Source organism: Pinus tabuliformis, chromosome 5_2 (genome assembly GCF_031772625.1).
Source record: "Pinus tabuliformis cultivar Carrire ecotype Pingquan chromosome 5_2, CPIR1, whole genome shotgun sequence".
Lineage (NCBI taxonomy): Eukaryota > Viridiplantae > Streptophyta > Pinopsida > Pinales > Pinaceae > Pinus > Pinus tabuliformis.
Genome location: NC_142306.1, coordinates 97,717,534 through 97,740,496, shown reverse-complemented (window position 1 = coordinate 97,740,496; position 22,963 = coordinate 97,717,534). Strand labels below are relative to the sequence as shown.

The 22,963-nt window shown below is 36.6% G+C and overlaps 1 protein-coding gene across 3 annotated transcripts in view; it reads right to left on the bottom strand.

The window, feature by feature from the left end:
• Positions 1–22,963, bottom strand: part of LOC149157695 (protein ALWAYS EARLY 3-like) — a 422,957-nt gene that overhangs the window by 327,416 nt on the left and 72,578 nt on the right. For all 3 annotated transcript variants that reach the window (XM_089435959.1, XM_089435960.1, XM_089435961.1), the window contains exon 4: positions 21,673–21,735. In XM_089435959.1, the coding sequence (XP_089292085.1) occupies positions 21,673–21,735 (63 nt within the window). The remainder of the gene's footprint in view (positions 1–21,672; positions 21,736–22,963) is intronic.

The following is a 22,963-nucleotide window of genomic DNA, read 5'->3' as shown; positions in this document are numbered from 1 at the left end:
CTGGGTATATTTTCTTCGCATATTTTGTGTTTGGGTATTACTCTGCAGGTTAAGAGCATAACATTGATTGCCCAACAAAAGATTATAAGAGCAGGGTCGATGGGGTTGGAGAATACAAAGAGAACATTTGAGCAATTCGACTTACCCAGTTGCAATGGTGAGCAGAGGGGTTTCAATAATGAGAATTTCCGGAGAAATTCTCAAGAGGTTTTCCAACATTCCAGTATAAGGAAGGGAGGTCAATTTTTCCAATAGGGAAGACGTATTCAACTAGTGCGTGTAGTAGGAGCAATGTTTCCACTTCCAGTCGCCAGAAGAGTTGTCGAAGGAGTTGCAAGTAGCTTCGGGAAGCAAAGGGGGGCAAATCGACTTAAAAGGCGTGAGTCCTCAAGGCTGTGCGAATTAATTTAAGCAAGTAGTGCACATTCCAGGCAAATAGTGCGAGTGCTAGAGAAGATTGCGAGTGGTTTGGAGGAGGCCAGATCGATTTGTTGGAGGGAAAAGTAATTTCCTAGATATATTTCTAGTGAGATAAAATCTGTATAATGGACGAGGTTTGCCATTCTATGACAACCAGTTGTAATTCTCTATTTTGCTGAAGAATAATATAACCCCTCATATATTACATTGGTTTTCCCTTTTGGGTTTTTCCAGGGACAATTGTCCAAAAATATTATTGTCAAATTTATTGTGTTTGTGTGTGCATTATTTCTCAGTTCCAGTATATTTTATTTTCCGCAGAGTATTTTTATTAGTCAAGAATTGCAATGTGAGTTTATCGATATTCGTTGTTAGTAATTAATAGAAGACAAATAAACAACATAACTTAGGATATCAATTTCCAATTGTTGCAATTCATGAAAATTTCACATGGTATCAGAGCAGATCAGATCGAAGTAGCTCTAGAGCAAGGTTGGTGCAGATCATAGAGATCAGTGCAATGAAGAACATGATTTGCGCAGACCAGTCATCCACTATGTATTTCAGAGGCACCAATTCGATTTACAGTCCAGGGAAGTGAATCAGAGGAATTGAAGTTGTCTCAGTGAGTAGCAGCAGGCAATAAGGTTGCCAGAAAGGATTTCCAGTGGTAAATCAAATTTCGTAGAGCAAATCTAGCACAAAGGGTTTGCAGCAAAATGGTTTTGTAGGAGTAAAGCAGCGTGGGGACTGCAAGAAAGCATGAGGGTTTCATAATCCAGTTTATTAATTTTCTCCAGATTATTTGAGTTCACAGATTTTCCAAAGATGGTCGCAATAGGATTGAGAGATCTAGATAGGTTGGATGAGTTGAGAAATGTATCTAGTTTCGCTCTTCATAAATGTTGTACTCATTTCAATATGTATCCTATGTAACAAACAAGAAAAGAAAAGAAAATTTATTATTATTAAAACATGGGTTTCATACTCATTATTGATGGTCTTTTAGGTAAAAGCATGTTCTTTGTGCTTCTAGGGTTTGTTAGGTCTTAGGATTTATTGTCATGAGTCAAAGGAGTCGCCATGTTTATAAGACCCTTCTGGGCAAAATATATTTGTGAAAAGAAATAATTTTTATTCTAGAAAATCCTAGAAGCTCCAAAAGTACAAGTCGGGCCAGGGAATATCAAGTTGGCCTAAAGGAGGGAATTCGACCCCTCAAGAAGGCTATATACAGAAGCAGTTCGATGTCATTTGGCACTTACTTCACAAGTTTGATTTGTTAATAAAGAGTTTGATCTGAAGCTAGGAATCAGGAAGAAGAAGAACGAAGGTCCAAGAGATGGAAGAAGGATGAATTGTCTTGTTTATGGGCTCTATTTCTCTCACACATGCGAAGATCTAGGGTTTCTAGTGTTGCAGGAGGCTGAAACTGCAGGTCTGAATTGCAATAGGATGAAGTGCAGAACCTTGTAGCTGGAAGGGATAAAACCCTATATTGACTTCGTTGACCTTGGGAGCGCTGTCTTGCTCAAAGAAGATCTCAAGAGGAGGTTGGATTACGGTTTCCAAAGAAGTTGCAAGGACGAAATTGCAGGATGAGTTGCAGTATTGAATCTGGCATCTCGAAGTTGCAACAGTGAAGCTAGTTGTTGCAGAATCAAAGATGGACTTGAGGAAGGGTTGACTTGGTACTAGGAGAAGGACTTGGTCTAGGGTTTGGGTCTTTGTATCTCATTTGAAGCAGATTCTAAGAAGAGAAGAGTTTTTGGGTTTTCCCCTTGGAGGGGTTTTTCCCTGGCTGAGAGCCTAATATTTGTGTCCTCTATTGTTGCTATTATTGTTCTTGATATTGTTTGATGAAAAGATCTAACTAAAGAAGATAAATAAGATTCACAAGCAAATATCAAGGTTAAAGAAAATAAGATTAATAGTTGCCACTATCAATTTTCCAACATGGTATCAGAGCTAAGGTAAACAAGGAAGGCAACTGGAAGGACACTAGAAGGAATTTCCTGTCAAGGGAAGGGAAAAAGGAAACTCTCAAGAAAAAGGCTGAAGAAAAAGGCTTCAAGAAGGATTGAGGACTCATTGGTAGAAGACCTAATGGGAGGGTTTCTACTGAAGAAGATCAAGACCATAGTTTTAAAATCCAGAACTGGTGACCAAACCAGTCCACCTAATAAACCGAGTTTCAAACCAGATTCTGTCAAACCGGGACAGGTCAGATCTCAATGAACTGATTAAAAAAAAGATAAATAAATACATTAAATAATTAATTTTTAATGAAAAAACTATTTTTAAGATTTAAAACCATGATTCCAAGCCAATAGAGACAAAATATGCAAAGTTTGCTCATCTATATACCATGTAAAGGTGAATATATCAAAATGGCACCGAGTGCAATACATATCATCGACAAAAAACATAAGCAATGAGGCTCTAAATAACCTATAAAGTCCAAAAAGAATGATACAAGCTATGAGGCCATTGGCCTACTACAAGACAACAAGTCTACATATGATCAATCATCAAATTCAACACCACTGCTAGACACAGGTTCATCAATAGGAGCTACATAGACATCATCTGGTTCAGAGTTTGAGGATGCCTCAGCCTCATCTGCAACTTCATTAGTAACACTGCCACCAATAACAATAGAAGTGGACCTAATGGAAACATGAGTTTGTCGAGTAGCACGACTAGTGCCTTCCATTGGTTGTTTGCCTTTGCTTGATGCAGCTACTAATCTTGGTTCTGATGGCGCTACAAAATCTGCTTCATTCCCCCTAATGCCATGTCAATATCCAAATCAACATCAAACACAAGATCTTCAATCTCCTCCACCCATTCTGATGTTGGATCAATATCGTCCAACACAGTGGGATCTAGATCAAGTGTTTTGTTCATCAATTGGTTCCGCCTTAGTCAAAGGTTGTATTGCACGAAGACAAGATCATTTAACTGTTTTTGTTCCAAATGGTTTCTCTTCTTCGTGTGTATGTGCTCAAAAACAAACCAATTGCGCACACAACCTGAAGCACTACAAGTTTGGCTGAGCACTCTAATTGCAAACTTTTGCAATTGAGGACATTGGCCACCAAATGACTCCCAACAATGTGTTGCAAAGAAAAAGACATTAATTAGTAACTTAGTTCATTTCACTACTTCTTTACAAATTACAAGTATTTATAGATAATTTGAATTGTAAATTTGTAAACAAGTTAATTTGAAAATGAAAACTATTTGGAATTACTTACCTGGATGATCCACATCTCTTGCCATCTTTGCCAAGTTTTTTCCAAAGGTACTAGCTGCCATACTGAAAAGAGTAAGTTGTTTATGTATTTCCAACTCATCTGCATGGATAGGGACCATACGCTCCACGCAATCAATCAATCCACCTCTAACCTCCCCATCCTGCAGATCTCCTAGCCGAACTTTATAATGATACTTTGGGTCAAAAAATACCCAGCTGCATGTATAGGATGATGGAGTTGATTGTTCCATCTATTATCAATGATCTCCCATACATGGCCATATTTACCTAACCTATCCTTGTAAGTTGCCCATATCTATTCCTTTGCCCGATCCATAGCCTCATAAATATAGCCCATGGTCAATCTTTCCCCATCCACCATCCTTAGCACCTTAACAAGGGGCTCGGTAATTTTCACAAGCTCTGCAGACCTTTCCCAAAAATAATTGTCAAAAACAGTATTTTTGGTGTCTTTGCCATCTTGTCTACAAGCCACCCGAGATTCATTCCAATCATCAAAAGAAAACATTTTCTGCGTGATTTTTGTCGAGAATTGAGACATTGCAAGGTGAGGAAGTGAGTTCCAAATTTCATAATTTCAAGCCTAACAAGCTCTTCGCCCCCCAGTGTTTTTCCTCATTAGGATCAATATCCATGAGTGGTTACAGATGTATTTTGTAATGCACTTGGCACACTACAATGCTTTTTACCCACTCCACTTTGCATATTTCCTCGAGCATGAGGTCCATGCAATGTGCAACACATACAGTCCAAAACATAGTCTTATATTTGGACTTTCCAGCAAGAACATAGTTTGAGGCTAGGTTTGCATGAAGCGTCGAAATGTTTCGGAGTTTCCGAAACGAGTACGTTTAGAAACGTCACCTCCCAAAAATAGAAGGGTCAGCTGAAACGTTGTCCAAAACGTCATATATATATATATATATATATATATATATATAAATAAATTTATAAATGAGTGAATAGCACATTATCTTGCAAGAGAAAAGGGAATAAGACCCATATATAACAATCTAGAAAGAAAACCAAGTTCATATTAACTCTCGTAGATGATTACATAATGGTCGAGTTTCGGTCAAGTTTCAACCGACTTTTGGAGTTTCGGGAACGGGTACATCCCGAAACGCCAAGTTCCTAGAAGTTTTGTGCAACATAGGTTTGAGGCATTATCGATGATGACCTACACAACATTTTGTTCCCCCACTTCCTGAATAATATCATCCAAAAGCTCAAATAGAAGGGTTGCATCCTTCACCTTATCAAATGCATCAACTGATCTCAAAAACATGGTTCCTTGAGGGCAAGAAACAAGGAAATTAATGATAGTACAGTTCTTTCCATCAGTGCATCCATCTAACATGATGGAACAACCTATTTTGAGCCATGACTCTCCATACTCAGCCAAATACTCATCAATTGAATAAATCTCTTTTTGCAAAAGAAATCCCCTCAAGTCATGCTTAGTAAGGCCTTTGAAGCCCTTTCCTGCAACTATAACAGAGTCCCACGTAGCTTGGTAATAAAGTGAGCGAGCAACATTAAATGGGATATATGAATTATACCACCATCTAGCAATGTAATGATAAGAAGTTTCTTTGCATTGTTTTTTCCAAGGTTGATCCAACGTGGGTTGACGACTTGGCTGGGAGGAAGCGGGATTAGCAAAGGCAGTGGTGGCAGAGGATGAGAAATAACTCTGGATGTTTGTTCTCTTTGTACCTTTATATTATTGGCCAAGAGCAAGAGGAACATAGTGAAAGGGGTCATTGGAGGAAGGGATAGAAGAGGAGACTTGAATCTCATAATTATCATAACCACTCTCTTTCATGGCTTCTAATAATTCCCTCTTCCTTGCAGTTTCATCTTGAATGACCTTCTCCCTAGCCTTATTCTCCTCAAATTTTTGAAACTTGGGAAGGTATTCTGCCCTAATAGGACCTAACACTTCATTTGGTGCTTCACATGGCTTTTACTTAGCCTCTTATCCCAGCCAAGTGGTGTTTCAACTTGAGAATACCCCCACCTCCAATAGGTCTATTGCGAACTTTGCATATCATTTTTCCATCAATCACATCACAATGAGCCCATGCAGTGTCCTTGGCTTTTGAAGCCATGTTGGCTTGAAATACTTAAAATTTGCAAAGAAATCTGCCATTTAAAAAAAATTGCAACTAAGAAAAATGGAAAACCTAAGATAAATTTAGGAAAAAATGCATATGTAGCCTACAAAATTTAATAGCAAAGAACTAGAGATTTGATAGCATAGAACACATAAAAAAAATTCATACATGGACAACAGTGAAATGAGGAACTTTTCAAAAAAAATCATTACCTGGAAATGCAAAGTGGCTTCCTTAGCCTCCTCTTGAAGATGCCAACTCTACTAACAGTTATGGACTATCTCCAAATAGCTCCAACTCCAACTCCAACTCCAAGCCTCCAAGATGACTACTCCAACAAAAACTCAACACTCTCCAAGCTCCCAATCAAACTCATAAAAACTCCAAATGAGATGTGTGAGGCAAATGAGGGGGTGAGCTCTTTTTAAAGGCTTGGAGAGGGTGTTTTTGGAGCGAAACAACCCTTAGTTTCCCTCCAAAACACCCAGAAAGCTTCCTAAATGAAATCGTGTGGATCTATCGCGACCTTGTCAATAAACCGGTCAGTTTGACCATAAACCAGTCGATTTCATCCTAAACCAGCTGGTTAGGGCCAATTTTTGTGGATTTTGGGCGAAATCGGCCTTTGAACATAGTGTTTTGGCCGGTTTGACCGATTTTCAGTTCAAGTCGGCCGGTTTTTAAAACTATGATCAAGACTACATCAAAGGAAAAGTTCAAGAAGGGTGTTGACATCTCTTGAAAGAAGATCTATTTGGAAGGCATTTTTGAATAAGACATCAAGGATATTCGAAGTTGTTGTTAGAAGAATCCCAAGAAACATCTTTCATAGACATTGTTGAAGATTGTTCAAGGATCTTGAAGGCAACAAGAAGGATGAAGACATCATCAAGGAGAATCTTGGTCATCAAGCATCATATTATTACATCATGTTTGAATCTTCAAGTCAGATGGATTCTTTCTGCAAGGAGAGAAATAAGCTCATTGAGGCATCTAACTATCTAGCATGGAAGAAAAGAATTGACTTGATACTCACAGAACAAAAGTAATGGAATATGTTAATGGGGAAATCTTTGAACCAAGAAAGGACAAGACACAAGAACTAGCAAAGTATAAGAAAGGGGAAGTAAGGGCTCAAAGGATCATGGTTGAATTAATTAAGGATTCTCTTGTTCCATTTATTACAAACATGAAGACTTCCAAGGAAATGTATGAAAAGTTGGTGAATCTATACTCTATAAGTACAACAAGACAAAAGATGTCTTTGCGGAAAAAATTATATAGAATGAAGAAATCAAAGAATGAGGATGTGGCATCCTTTCTCATGAGAGTTTCTCAACTAAGACACCATCTACAAGGACTTGGGGAACCAATTATTGATTCCGAAATAACCATCTGTGTACTAGATGCATTGTCGCCATAATGGAGTAGCTTTCCAACAAGCATCTACTCCAAGAAGGATTCAACTCCCTTTGATGAGTTCTGGGCTCAGTGCATATTGGAAGAATCAAGGATCAAGGTCAAAGATAATATTGGATCAGATGAGCAATCTCAAGCCTTTCTAGCCCAAGTCAAGAAGTTAAAGAAGGGAAAGTTTGGTAATCCCAAGAAGAAAGACATGTCCAAGGTGCAATGCTTCAAGTGCAATGAGTTTGGACACTTTAAAAGGGATTGTGCAAACCAACAAAACAACAAGAGAAAGGAAAGGAGTGAAGCTCATGTAGTCGAAGCGGTGGGAGAACCTGAAAAGAAGACAAACAAGGAAGAAGTGAAGGATCTTTACTACTAAACAAGGTTCACTAATTGTCAAGTTCATTATGAAGATTGATCTTTAGGAATCAGGATAGTATGCATCATAGAGAGAAGCATATGATAATAGCATGTATAGAATTTACATGATTAAGTTGGTTTGCAGAAATTCTGAAATCATCTAAATAAATGAATAGATAGACCATTTCGCATATTGATCATCCAGGCATTATCTAACATTATGTTAGAGGAAGTCATCTTGCTTAGTGGATCATCATGATCCTGGAAGATCCATACTTATGAAAGGTTCTTTTAAGAAGCACTATGACAAAGATTAGTAAGCATTCCGTGTAATATGGAATAAATGGAGAGAGAGAAGTTTGTTGACTAGAGTTGACTTTCAATTTTTGGGCATCTTTGACTTGGGGCTTATTTGACTTGGTTGACCAAATTTTTTGATCTAATTTGGAAGGCCGAATTCAAGGAGACTTTGACCAATTTGACCTAGGAACTTTGACCATCTTTAACCACAAATTTGAAGCTAAGTTTGACTACAAGTTGATTGTTGACTTTGACCAAATCACTAGAGGAATTTTGGATTTGTTTTGACTAGGTTTGACCAAGCAAGTAAGGCCAAACTTATTGTTTCTTTGACCAAAGCTTTTGGAGCACATCTGATCGTTGACTTTGACGGGGTAGGGTTGTCATAGACTACAGATAACTGGACTTTGACAGGGTCAAGAATTGCAAGACTAGTACTTTCACCAAATTTGACTTTGTTGCTCATCATTCACCAGTTATTGGATTATTGAATTGGATATTCAAGGCTTTGATCTTTGACTAGTTGATGAATGTACTTGGACTACGTATCTCTGCTGAACATTTGATGAATATCTAAAAGAAAAAGAATTTGGTTGGGTTTTCCCCCTTGTGCGGTTTTTCCCTAGTCTTTGACCTAAATCTCTATGTCTCATTGATCTTGGTTGTCTTCTATTGTGCATGTTGTTTAATGTTCTATCTACAATTGTTTACTATTATTGGGTGATTAAAAATAAATTGGAAAGTGATTGCTACTAAAAGAAGAAAATGTCTAAGTGATTGTTACAGCATAGAACGTTGTGGAAATTTAAAATGGGATCAAAGTTGAGGTAAAGACAAGCCCAAGGAGACAAGAGCAATCACCCCTTTAAAGATATCTTATCTGTTGTTGAAGTTCATTTGACTTGGTCAAGATGTTTACCTCATACTTCAAGATAGAGGAGAACTTGAATGACTCCAACTTTGTTGCTTTTAAAGCTAGGGTGGATTTGACATTGGAAGAGAATGATATTATGGAGTATACTGAAGGCAAGGTACCTGAGCCTCTAGAAAATGTTGATGTTGATGCCAAGTCCAAGTATATGAAAGGTGATATCAAAGCCAAGAAAATCATTATTGATTCTTTGAGAGATCATTTGATCACTTATGTATCCAAGCTGAAGAAATCCAAGGAAATATATGATAAGCTAATTCGGATGTATAAAGTCAACAACTTGACCCATATTTTTGCTTTGAAGAATCAACTGAAGGACATCAAGATGAACAACGATGAGACCATTCAAGCATTCTTCATGAGGATATCTCAAATCAAGGATCAACTTTTGTATGTTGGTGAAAGTATATTTGATAGAGAGCTGGTGTTGACCACACTTGGAAGCCTCCCTATGATTTGAGAGACATATATCACAACCGTTAGCAACAATGACAAGTTTCCCACATTTTATGAGTTATTGGGCAAGTGCAATCAAGAGGAGTCTAGGATTATATCTAGAGATAGAATTCAAAAGCATGAAGAAGGATAACCTATTACATTTGTTGCTCAAGCCAGGTGTTAAAATCTGAAAGTTCTATGCAAAAATTTAAAATTCTTTGCAGAAACTTGAAAGTTCTACGCAAAAAACTGAATGTACTTTGTAGAAAATTGAATGGAATTGAATGTACTTTGCAGAAAATTGAATGTACTTTGCAAAAAACTGAATGTAATTTGCAAAAAATAAATGTTCTATGTTGTTGCAATTACCTAGAATGCAGATTTCTTCTTCAAAAATTTTCAGATCAGCGATTGTAGAGAGAACATAAACTTAAGAATCATATGAAGACAGTAAAACACAAATATAAGACACTAAGAGTTAGGTGCAATGACCGAGGCAAAACTCACAAGAGGAAAACCCAAATGATTGTTCTTTTATGAGATTTTTTCAATTGTTCAGCAGAGTACAAAGAGAAAGAGAGAATGAGGATGAATAAAATCACTAATGTCTTATCAACTTGTTGTTGAAGTGTTCTTGCTCTTTACTTGAAGATCTTCTTCTCTTGATCAAATCTTGTCCTTCACACTTGCTCTAGCTCTTCCCTTACTCTTCACTTGCTCTCACACTTCTCTTGCACACACTCCACACTAGCTCTCTTTTTTCACAATGAACATGCTTCACTCAACTCTCACTTTCTCCTACTTAAATAGATGAGAAAGGAGAGAAGTCACAAAATGAATTCACGCCTTGAACCAATAATAAGATAATCGAATTCCATGAGGGAAGAATTACTTGAGGAGAAGCGTATCTTATCCGAAGAATAAAGAGAAAGGTACACTTGTCTTGAGGAGTTACAATATGAATTAGTGAGAGAGAGAGTTACACTTAGCCATGAGAAAATATTTGGTGAGAGTTACAAATCGAATTGAATGAGACAGTTACAAGTGCATTTAATGAGGAGGATTTGCACTTTTCCCATACATTGTGTTGACCGCCATGTGTCAACAACCCATAGCAGTACACCCCCTTTTTTTGCAAAAGAAATGGCGCATGATTGACGTGTCAGTGTCGTTCAGCTATCATCATCAGCTTGATCATCATGTTATAATGTAAACCCATTCTGCATGTGTATAATGTAAATAATCTCAACAAATCTGTGTCGTGTATGTAATTGCCTACGTAAACCTACTTTTATGGTGATCATCTACATTCTGGGAGGTTTTTTGTCTCACCGATCCATTCTCGAATGGTCGGCAGAGTTTTCCTTCAACCTTTCCCCAAAGCCGGAATGGATTTTATCACTAGGATCTTAGGCAAGTCCTAGTGTTATAAATCAAGTCTATGTAAAAGTGATCTGGGAATAATCCTAACTATTTGGTTAGGTTATTTTATTACAAATTGCTTGGTCTGTTGGATTATATTTGTGCCGCAGAAATGGATAGTCTGTGAAGGTCTGTTACAAATAGGTTTTCCCCTTTATGATGTAAAAGATATAAAAATTATGATGTAAAGTGTCTTGAGGGTTGGAAAAATAATTTATCCCCTCATAGGTTAATTAATTAAATTTTTTGGCCAAAAATTAATTAAAATCGTAAGCCAAAAATTTAATTAATTATAGGTCCCAAGTAAATTTAAATTTTCCAAAGGCAAAATTCGTCAGTCCTTAAAATTCAAATTTTAAAAAGTCCCGGACTAAGGTAAATTAATTATCTTGCTAAATTTTAAGCCTTTGGTCCCTGGGATTTAAGTCAAAGTCAAATTTTTGAGGAAATTAACTCAAAATTTTTATTTTTGAGTTAATTAAAATGCATTTAATTGAAAAATTCGAATTTCCTCAAGAATTTAATATTTCGACGGATGAAATTAAAAGAAATTTTAATCCTCATCAACAGTAGAGATTGCTTTGACGATGATCACTCGAATTAGCCGTTGGAAGATTTATCTTTAAATAGGAGGTCATTTGTCAGTTGATCTATCCGATCTCTGGAACGTGTACTAAGCTCTCAAGCTCTTTTGTATACTTTTTTGAATTAATGAAAAAGTCTTTGGAGTTTCAACGTGTTGTAAGGTTCCTCTTCATTAATTTATGGTAACATTGTTTTAATTTCTACTTAATATTATGTGAAAACTAGCAATCAATAGCTCTCTTAGAATAATCTGGATACAGATATCTTATTCAGTTTGTTGGATCTAGGGTAACATTTTTAATTTTGATTGAAGTAGCAGGTATCTCTATTTCTTCATAATTTTATTGTTGTTCAATTTCTCTACTTGATTTAATGGTTGATCTAGTGTTTGCAAAAGATCTCTCAGGTTCTCATTGATCGTTTGGGGATAGTCTTCGGTTGGACCAGCCAACTCTCAACACATATTTTCTGAAGAGCCTATTTCATATAAGCCTCAGGATTTATCTAACAATAATCTTCTTTTTCTTCTTTTTCTTTTTCTTTTTCTTTTTCTTTTTCTTTTTTCTTTTTTCTTTCTTTTTTTTTCCTGCAAGGTGTTTTTGGGCTAGTACCTCTATAAAATTTCAAAATATTTTAAATATTTTGTGGAAATTTTGATAGATCTAGCTATTAAGAGCCTTAGATTATCAGATCTGAGAGCAGAGTTGGACCCATACTCCTCAGATCTGATAGATCTGTAAATTATTTGAATAGATATGTAAATTATTTGTATAGATATATTATTTACTTGTGTAGATCTGAAATTTTGTAACATAATTTTGAATTTTGACACTTGGGTTTTGAGGATTTTTCTATTTTTGTACATATTGGGTATTGGGTTTTTCTTTTTTCACTTGTGCAAGAATAGATCTGAGAAATCAGCCAAGAAAATCTTCAGATCTGAGCTAGATCTAAACCTTGGAGGGCAAGATCTGGGCTCAAAGTTTGTTCGCAGGAATAGATCTGAGGAATCAATCAAGAAAATCTTCAGATCTTGGGGTTTTGAAACAGATCTAAGCCCTAGAGGGCAATATCTTATCCCAAGTACATTTTCAAGGCCAGCCATTAAAGATTTTGCAATAAATCTAAAGATCTGAAGCAAAATAAGAGTTACAAATTTTGGAGCTCCTAAGCCCAAATCTGTCTTCTCTTAGCCCAACGCTAGTCCTATTCGGCCTAATGCTAGCTCTCGTTGGCCCTAGATTCCCCTTGCTCCATTTCTGATTTGAATATTTGATTTTCTGAAGCTAATCATTGGTGGGTTTTTGCAAAAAAATTGATAAAAATTGTGTTTCAGGTATTGAATTTTTTTTTGGTAACTTGGGCAAGTGATCTTTAAGGCCTAGGGCCTAAGGGTTTGATCTCTAAACCATCTTTTTCCTCACTGTTTGCTATAGCAGTCATATACCTTTCTAGTAGTGGTGAAAAACACATCTAAGTGGTTTGAAATTAACAAAAAAAAAATTGCTAATTACATTAATAAGTCATTTATGTTTGATATGTATCAAAAATTTGGCCTAGATCTACATTTTTGGTGACTGTTATATCTGAATAATTCTGTTTCTGAAGTCTGAAATATAACAGTGGCAAAATTTCATGTGGGTTAGCCTAAAATCAGTTCCTATGTTGTCTAATACATTAAGGAATTAATTTCTTGAGTTGGGCATTCATCATTAGGCTTATTTCATATTTTAATTGTTGGTTTTAATAAGTATATCAAATTTGATATAATTCTAGAAATCACATCATAACAGGCTGAAAAATTTTTATAATTCGTGTGGGCAAGTTCGGAAACTTTTTGGAAATTTTTGGGCATAAAGATATCATTGATAGCTTACTATTTTCATTGTCATATTGTTGTTGTCATAAAGTTTTTTCTTACTGTTGTCCTAAAAACTAATTTTCTGAAAATTAAATACTTTGTCATGGAATTGTGATAAAATGTGTATCTTTTGTTACATAAACTGAATATTTTTTTAGAATATATTGACATTGATAGCAAAGAAGTCTTTGTTCTCTTTGAGCTATAATTGTATCAAAATATATTTGAAATAAGCTTCTGGTTTAATTGCAATACTTTCAGAGGTTTATTTTTAAGTCTTCATCCAATAAAACGAGCAATTTATTTTGTTGCTTAAGAGCTTTTGCGACACAAGTGTTTCTAATCCTCAGGTCTAACTTCTTCTCATCGTCTGGTGCATTTGCATATAAGTTAGTTTTGCATAAATAAAATTTACTTCCAAGCCTAAGCTTGGTCGATAGAGAGATAGGTATCCATCCATCTTTGCTTGAGAAGCATGCTTTTAATAGTACTTAAAACGGTGACCTTGCAGTCGTCAAAGCCACAGCTCTCTGCAGTGCCGAAGGCACCGAGTATGTTAGATTTTCAGGAGAGGTATCGTTAATCACACCTTAGTGTGCTTCGCCTTATTTTCTCTCTGCCAATTACTACGAAATCAGGCTCAACACAGAAAGGATCGAAGGATTCACATAAAAGTAGGCATTTAACTAAAATTAACCAAAATTCTTGCATCTCACATTAGTTTTAGGATCTGCATTTCATATAAGATAGTCATTCATCTAAGCAACAGTTGCAAATCGATTGCTTGGTCTTAATTTCCCTAGCAAGATCGTTGAATCCATAAGGCACTGGTATCAATCGTCTAAAAGCTAATCAAATCCTATAAGTCTTGCTAAATCTAAATCAAGTACTTGATCGCTTCACTGTGTCTCCCGAACTAGTTGGTTCCCAAATAGTTCTTCTTCATTCCATTTTTCATACGGTCCACCCCACTTAGCCTGTTGTAGGGAGACAACTTAAACGAAGAGATTGGGGATCAGGGTGACAGCCTGCGATCTGAGCCGTCGTCGCAGTGCCTAGACATTCTGTGCGACAAAACATTGAATTAGTGAGGGAGAGTTACATTCCCTTAAGTGTGGAGTTACTATTTTATTCCAAGAGAGAGATTCGATTTGCCAAGTAAACGATTCTCAATTTAATTTACTTATTCCATGAGAGAATTCATTTTTATTAATCTATTAAAGGTGAATGACTTTAGATTATTCTATAAATAATAGTATCATAATAATAATAATAATAATACTAGTAAGGATAAAAATATTAATTCTTGACTTGTATAATCATGATTGATTTGATTTTAAAGTGGGTTCCATATGTCAAGATCATCCTTGATCATTTGGACATGAATTTCTATTTTTGGAAAGTCACTTTCAAATTGATATGTGACTTACAATGTTTGGAAAGTCATATTAGAATTGTCAATAATGAAATTTTAATATAGGTGGTTCAAACATAATTGAAAGACATGATTTCTTCTAGGAGAAATTCATCCCTGAGCTACCAAATTTTTACAACAAGAAGAAGAATGAAAAAAGAAGGCCCTCAAATTGGAAGTCAAGAAAGCAAGTTCAAGGATCCAAGAACAACACTCAAGGATTCAACAACAACAATAGAGAATTCAAGAAGGACATGTCCAACATCCAATTTTACAATTGTCACAAGCTTGGTCTCTATGCCCGAGATTGTCTGGAAGAAAGAAATGCTCCAAGGAACAACCGAAGAGTGAAGAGAGGGACCCCTGCTCAAGAAGAGACTCATCGTCCTCCCAAGAGATCAAGGAATCCAAGGTATATTAATAATGCAATTGAAACTCAATATGAGCACTTTCTTGTTTCTTCTCTATCTAGTTCCTCTCCTCGAAATTATTTTGATAGCTAGTTAGTAGATAGTGGGGTTCTATACATTTGACTAGTTATAGAGAAGTCCTCTCAAACATGGTTGAGAGGGAGTCTGATTTGAAGATGATACTTGGAGACAATTCTACATATCTTGTGAAAGGGTTCGGATCTATTTCTTTTCATTTGAATTATGGTCAAATTATATATCTACATGATGTCTTATATGTATTGGGATTGAAGAAGAACCTTGTCTCAATTTCTGCCATGGAAGACAAGGGTTTCAAGGTTGCATTCATCAATGGGAACATCCTTGCTTGGCCAAGGAGATCTAGTATGAAAGATACCTTCACTCTTGGGACCAAAAATGAAGGCCTATATAAAGTTTGTGGGAGCCCTATCAAAGCCTTGGTTCACAATGCCTCTCATCAATGTGAGTTGTAGAACCGAAGATTTGCTCACCTTCAATATAAAATCTTGCCTAATGTGATAAAGATGGTTTCTAGAATGTCTGAGATTCGAGTAGATCATGATGGAATTTGTAAAGGATGTGCAAGTGGAAAATGTTGAAGGGACCATTCCCTTCAAGTAGAAGCAGGACCAACGGAATAATTCAACTTATACATCCTAATCTATGTGTACTTTATTGAAGAATGTAACTAATGTCGGTCTTCATAATTGTATTTCAATCATGATGTAATATGTTTCTCAAGAAAATTATTATAAAAGAAAAATTATTTTATGAGAATGGGTTTCATGCTTCTAGGTTAAGCCTCCATTGTAAGCTTTTAGGTTTGTGTCAAAAGTCAAAGTCATAGACCCCTCTTGCGCTTTGCATGTCAAGAAATCAAATTATTTTGTTGTAATTTCCTCCTCGATCAAGTCAGCCTAATAATGGAGCCTCAAACTACTATATATAGCCATGAACACTTAGACATGAGGGAATATTTAGTAACAGTTACAAATTGAATTAAGTGAGGGAGTTACAAGTCCATTTGACTAGGAGGAGTTACACTTTTGCCATACATCGAATTAGTGAGGGAAAACTACATTCACTTAAGTGTGGAGTTACTATTTTATTCCAAGAGAGAGATTTGATTTGCCATGTAAGAGATTCTCAATTAAATTGACTTATTCCATAAGACTATTGAGAATTAGTTTTTATTAATCCATTAAAGGTGAATGACTAAAGACTATTTTATAAATAATAGCATCATAATAATAATAATAATACTAGTAATGATAAAATATTAATTCTTGACTTGTATAATCATGATTGATTTGATTTTAAAGCAGATTCCATATGTCGAGATCATCCTTGATCATTTAGACATGACTTTCTATTTTTGGAAAGTCACTTCCAAATTGAAATGTGACTTACTACTTTTGGAACCTCAGTAGTATTCTCATAAATGAAATTTTCTTATAGGTGCTTCAAAAAAAACTAAAAGATATCATTTCTTCTAAGAGAAATTCATCCCTCAGCTGCCAAATTTTAACAAAATTTTTGAGTGCTACCCAAGTATGAGGATGTATGGGTGCCAAATCCCAAAGAACCAATGGTCAATTGAACCCAAGGAATGGATGTGAGATAAGGGCTTGTAATGTACGATGGAAAGTGTTAAGTATGATATAGGGAGTTACAAGCAATGTTTTAAAACTCCGACTCTGACTCCGACTCGGCCGAGGGTCGACTCCGACTCTGCCGAGGCTCGACTCCGACTCCGACTCCGAATCGGTATCGACTCGGTCAGCTCGATTTTAGTGACTCGGTCGTTGTAAAAAATACATTAAATGTTTATTTTTTATAGAAACACATAATTTTAAAGATTTTCATTCATGTTTCCAAACACACAGCATTAGAATATAGATAGAAGACAACATATGATCAAAGTAGGTTCATGAATATATCCATTATATCAAAATCGCACCCAGTGCACTGTCCAATACATACACGATGATGATATAGAGATCAAAACAAAAACACATAACCAAGGAGGCTAGAAATGGCCTCTACAACAAAAGTCTGTGACCAGTACTACTGGCTACTGCTAGAGTTGCCAACATCATCTGGCTCAGTGTTACTTGGGAGCGAGAGGGAAAGCGAGGAGCGGGAGCGACATTTTCAGAAGCTCCCGGTTTGGGAGCGAATCCCGGAGGAGTTCGACAACCAATGTCACTAACATCAAGGTACATAGAGGGATTGGTGCTCTTGATTAAGTACGAGTTCCATACCTTAATACATGACAAAATTCAATGGAAATATTGCAATCCCCCAATCCTGAAATCCTGAAATCCTGAAATCCTGAAAAACTGATAAGTCTGCTAGATTTTGAATGAAATCTAAAATTCTACTTTCTCCATATGAAATCCAATGAGTCCGGAACCACTCTCAAACATCCTAAGCCATTTCATGGTAATGTTAAAAATTTGAGTAAAAGGATGAAAATGAAGATTAAGGAGAATGTCACTTTTACTTTAAGAATTTAACATTACCATGAATAGCATATCAATAGTATTAAATAGGGTTTGGGAGAGGGGAATGGACCCCAAAGACCAACAAACCAATTCATAAAACCATTTGGAGTCCCCCACACTCAGAAAAAAACATAAAAAGAAAAAATTAAAAAAAAATTGCATTTTTGGGGGTTCACTGGCCGCTGGAAGTGACCCAGCCGGGTTGATACGGACTTGGCCGAGCCGGCCGGGTTAAGACCGAGCCGGCTGAGTCATTACATGACTCGGGCGACTCGGTCTTAACTCGACCGGCCAAACCGGTTCAAAGGTCAGGTTGCAAATTTTTTTACTGGCTCGGACCAACTCGACCGAGTGAGTTCCGAGCCGGCCGGCTTTTAAAACAATGGTTACAAGTCCATTTGATTAGGAGGAGTTACACTTTTTCCATATATCGAACTAGTATGGGAAAACTACATTCACTTAAGTGTGTAGTTACTATTTTATTCCAAGAGAGAGATTTGAATTGCCATGTAAGAGATTATCAAATAAATTGACTTATTGCATGAGACTATTGAGAATTCGTTTTTATTAATCCATTAAAGGTGAATGACTTTAGACTATTTTATAAATAATAGCATCATCATAATAATAATAATACTAGTAAGGATAGAATATTAATTCTTGACTTGTACAGTCATGAAGGGTTTGATTTTAAAGTGGATTCCATATGTTGAGATCATCCTTGATCATTTAGACATGACTTTCTATTTTTGGAAAGTCACTTCCAAATTGAGATGCGACTTACTATTTTTGGAAAGTCGTTAGAATTCTCAGAAATGAAATTTTATTATAGGTGGTTCAAACAAAACTGAAAGATATTATTTCTTCTAGGAGAAATTCATCCCTGAGATGCCAAATTTTGACAAAATTTTGAGCGCTATCCAAGTATGAGGATGTATGGTTGCCAAATCCCAAAGAACGAATGGTCAATTAAACTCGAATAATGGATGTGAGATAAGGGCTTGTAATGTATGATGGAAAGTGTTAAGTATGATATAGGGATAGATGGAACTACGATATTTCAATCAGGGTTTCCCACGCAGTGCCCCTCCTATACTCATTGGGCCATTAGGGGAGCTTCCAGTGGACTAGGATTGACAATTAACCCCCCACTTAAGGTGAGAGAACAAGAGCACGGTCAAAACCCCTCATCCCAAGTCACCCCATAATCCATATCAGATCCCCAAATATCAACAAACAAAAGCACCCAGGTGTAAAATGAATAAAGAACCTTTTGATCAAAAGCCCACCTTCGCCCATGTGCTCTTGTTGGATGGGTGAGACGCATATGGTTGATGCAGGTGGTGGAAATATAATGGCACGTCATTGGCTAGTGGTGGTCGTCAGTGGTTGTTGGTTGACCAACTGTCGATAAAGAATACGAGAAAAGCTTTCTCCTAGAGTTTACACATTTTGGTTGGTGACAAGGCCCAGTGCAGTAGTTCATACTAAATAAATGCAATCTAGGCTCATTAAAGAAGCTCCATTCAATAGTTAGGAAGGTGTTATGATTAGAGCTCTCTTGTTAACTATAAATAATGTTGGATTCCTCCTTATAAGATGTGTGACGTATATTGTATTTGGAGCTTAGCTCATTGAGTGGTTACCCAACCTTAAAAGGGAAGTGAAAAGAAGTGGACTCCTACCATAAAAAGGTAAATTATAAGTTGTTGCCCTACCATAAGGGTATTATTTTTTCCAATGGCCATAAAGGTATTTTTCTATTAATAAAGTGTGGATCATTTTTCTAATATCTCTTTTGTGATTCATTTTTTTTAGGTTTAGGGATCATTACAGTATTCCAATAAACCATTCATTAGAGGTACAAAAATTAACAAGCATCCATTAGATAGAGATGTTGGAAAATATGTTTTGTTGGGTAAACAAAGGTACAACTGAAAAAGTAGGGCCATTTTAAGTCAACCTTGTTTTATATAGAAGATGAATATACTCCAAACAATTAACATCTTCTAAATAAAAAGCAACAAAAGTGGACTTATACTTGTTTAACTCTAACCACTAACAACCATTCAACTCTGACACAAAGGATAGTTTGCTAGCCGAGGTATGTTATATGCCTGGAGAAATTTATTTCAATTTTCACAGTTAGCTCAATATCTTTTCCACATTAGCAATCACATCAGCAGTAAAGTAAACTGCAGATAAAACATAAACATAAATCGCAGAAGACAAGCCAAGACAAGAGGACACAAGATGTGGCGCTAGCCAAAAACAAACCCCAATGTGGGGAAACCCTTTATCAATTCTTCTTATATGTTCTTCAATAGTTCAGTAGAGAGAGAGATAGAGAGATAGAACATTTACAATAGAAGTCAACACTTTGACTTATCTAAATAAGAGCATAGATCATCTCTAAGAAGATGATACATGAGATCAGTTGAAGACATGTTGCTTCAACTGATTCTCCAAGGTGACTCCTTCACCTATCATTGTGCTACATCTCGTCATCATGTTGCACCCATCATCACAATGCTGGACCTCATGACCATGTTGTACACGTCATACTGTCGCACCCTCCAATATTGTGACATCTAGCTGATGTTGTCATTGCTCATACTGCTGCACCATGGTTGCTTGTTCTCCCATGCAAGCACCATGTCCTTGTTGTCCCATCTATCATGCTCCACCCTGATTGCATTTGTTGTCCCATTGTTAGTGACATTGCTGCTCATATGTGGCAATATCCAACACCTAAGAAACCTTGTAGATGTTGCCACTAGTTAGGGCATCTAACCATCAAGTATGCTCCTCCACTTTGGCCACTATAGGGTGCAAGTACATTCCATCCAAACTGTTCCAAAATCATGGACCCAACACACCTCCAAACACATTGTTGTTATGTTTGCCTCTGCAGTTTTTGGCAGTCCTGGTTAGGGCAAGTTCCACAGCCCTAACTCCACCTAACAGTCATCAAACAAGTCCCTTGTGGACTACGGCCCACCTTGGCAAGCTTCTTCCATAGCTACAATGCCTCCTTAGGATGTGTATCAACCCTTAACACCCCTAACGTAGTCACAGTTGTGTGCTTAGGCCTGCGGCCAAGCACAACATCAATCCTGTAGTTGTTGCCTCCACAGAATGGTGCCCAAAACAACAGTGTATTGCTCCTATTCTCCTCGGCCTGGCTACTTGCCTTTCCTGCTCTTAACTGTACCTAGAAACAACCCTAAACTTGCCCTTAACAAATCCGATGTCACCTACAGTAGTTGTTTCTACCATAGCCCTCCACATTGTTCCTTAAGCTTCCCCACATTGTCCCTTTGACCCTTCAAACTACGGCTAGGACTACGCTGTCCATACAGCCCTTTCACGCCGTCTAGGGTAGCCTCCTAATCACGGTTCCAAGCCTACGTTGTCCATACAGCCCTTCCACGTTGTCTAGGGCATAGAGACCAGCGTATAGGACTATAAGCTTCCTTCTAGATAGCGTAGAGACCAGCGTATAGGTTAGAGTTGTCCTCCTTGATAGCGTTAGGGCTTCTCTTCTTCCTAACTTGATGGTGTCCCCTTGGTTAGGGCAGACTGTGACTAGGGTATACTCCTCCTAGATCTCTCTTCCACTAAAACCCAAAGCGAATGGAGAGAAATCAAGAGAGAGGTGTGTGTAGAAATGACTATCAAGTCACCCCTTTTATACTAAATCGTGGAGCACATGTGTGGGTTATTTGGTCGCTAACCGACCTTGACGAATTGCTTTATAACACAATTAAATTCATAACTCCATGAATACTTATCGGAATCGGATGATCTTTAGATCAATCCTACACCTCTCGATGAGAGGGATCCAAGAAAAATATCAGCTGCCATAAATAAGATGACCCAGATAGAGTTTGGCCCTAGTTGCCAATTTTAACACTTTTTCAATGAAATACTTCCTTGATCATCCTTCTAAAATAACACATCAATGGGAGATAATCATAATGTTATATATTTCAAACCAAGAATGAGAAAAAATTGTGTCACAAAAAAAAAATCAAACTTCCTTGATCTAGCCAAAGAGGATTTTAGCTCAAAAAGCACAACCTAAAGTAATGAGAATTCAATAAGACACTAAGCAATGCTAAGCAAAATAAGAAGAGAAAAAAAGATTCTGCAATATAAATGCTAAGCTCTAAAAAAAGTACTTGGATTACCTTGTTCATGCTGTAGAGAGCTGCGACCATTTCAGCAGTTCTACTATGGACAGATGAAGCCACCTGGAACATGCCAATATATGAATCAATACTTGCCACTAATGAATGATTTCAGATGCATTTACAGCCTTGTCCATAGATGTTTTGAGGCAAATTATTAAATAATAATGACCAATAGAAGCAACAACATAAGTTGGCTGAATAATAAATCAAAATGCAATATGTATCATATAGTTAAACATTACTGAATCTAGTTAAACTTCACAAAAAAGTGCTTCAATGTAAACAGTAGCATAGGTGAATGAAAGGGAGGCATTGATATCAACACTGTAGGGTTCAAGTCCCTCCACCGACAAGCACATATTTGTGCTCATGCTTGTGGTGTGCCAGTCCACACAACCACGATTGGGGCCAAGTGAACCTATTGGTAGTCTTTGGCAATATAAATACACCCAACTCACTGCTCTCAACAAAAGGATTCTGATTTAAATGGTTAGTTGCACCCTCCACTAGGTAGTGGTAAGGCACGCTATCCTAGTCATGGTAACAAGAAGTTAATTCAAAAAAAATTGCACTTAGAACAATTTGTTAAGTATTTCAAAAGAAATATTTTGTGTGGCTGCCAAATCGCAATTATCTTGTGAATTTAATAGAAAAGAAACATAAATTTGGACATGGAAACATACATACATCATGTTATGCATGCGAGTTGCTAGACAATTTATTCAAATAAGTGCAAGCATGAAAACTAGTGGAGGTTCTTTTGTACTCTAGACCATTCAACCGTCACTTTATCTTGAACATAATCTTACCATCTCATGCTTTTATTTCATTTATTTGTGTTATAGACATGATACCCTAGGATATCTTTTTTTGCTTATATTGAATCTTTTAACTTTGACACTTGGTGACCATTACTAGTCATTCATGGACAGCCATATAATTCCTTCTTTTCTTTTCTTTTTTGGTTTAAAAATTACTCAATCTGAGTTTGAAGATACAAGGAAAAAAATTATATATATAATATCCCTAGGGTTTCGCTTTTTTGCTTAGGGTTCCAACAGATCACAAAAGAGTTATATCCTATAACAGTACTGCACATTCATTTACTCCATATAACAGCAAGTATTCTTAATGATACAGGATATTCAACAGCAAACTACTAGAGATTGGGACTAACTGCCACAAAACATTTCCAACTGTAATGTCAATTCAACGATAGTGAAACCAAATCAAGAATGTTGTTCTCACAAAGCTTCAATTCCCTTGCAGAATAAGAATCTGCTATACT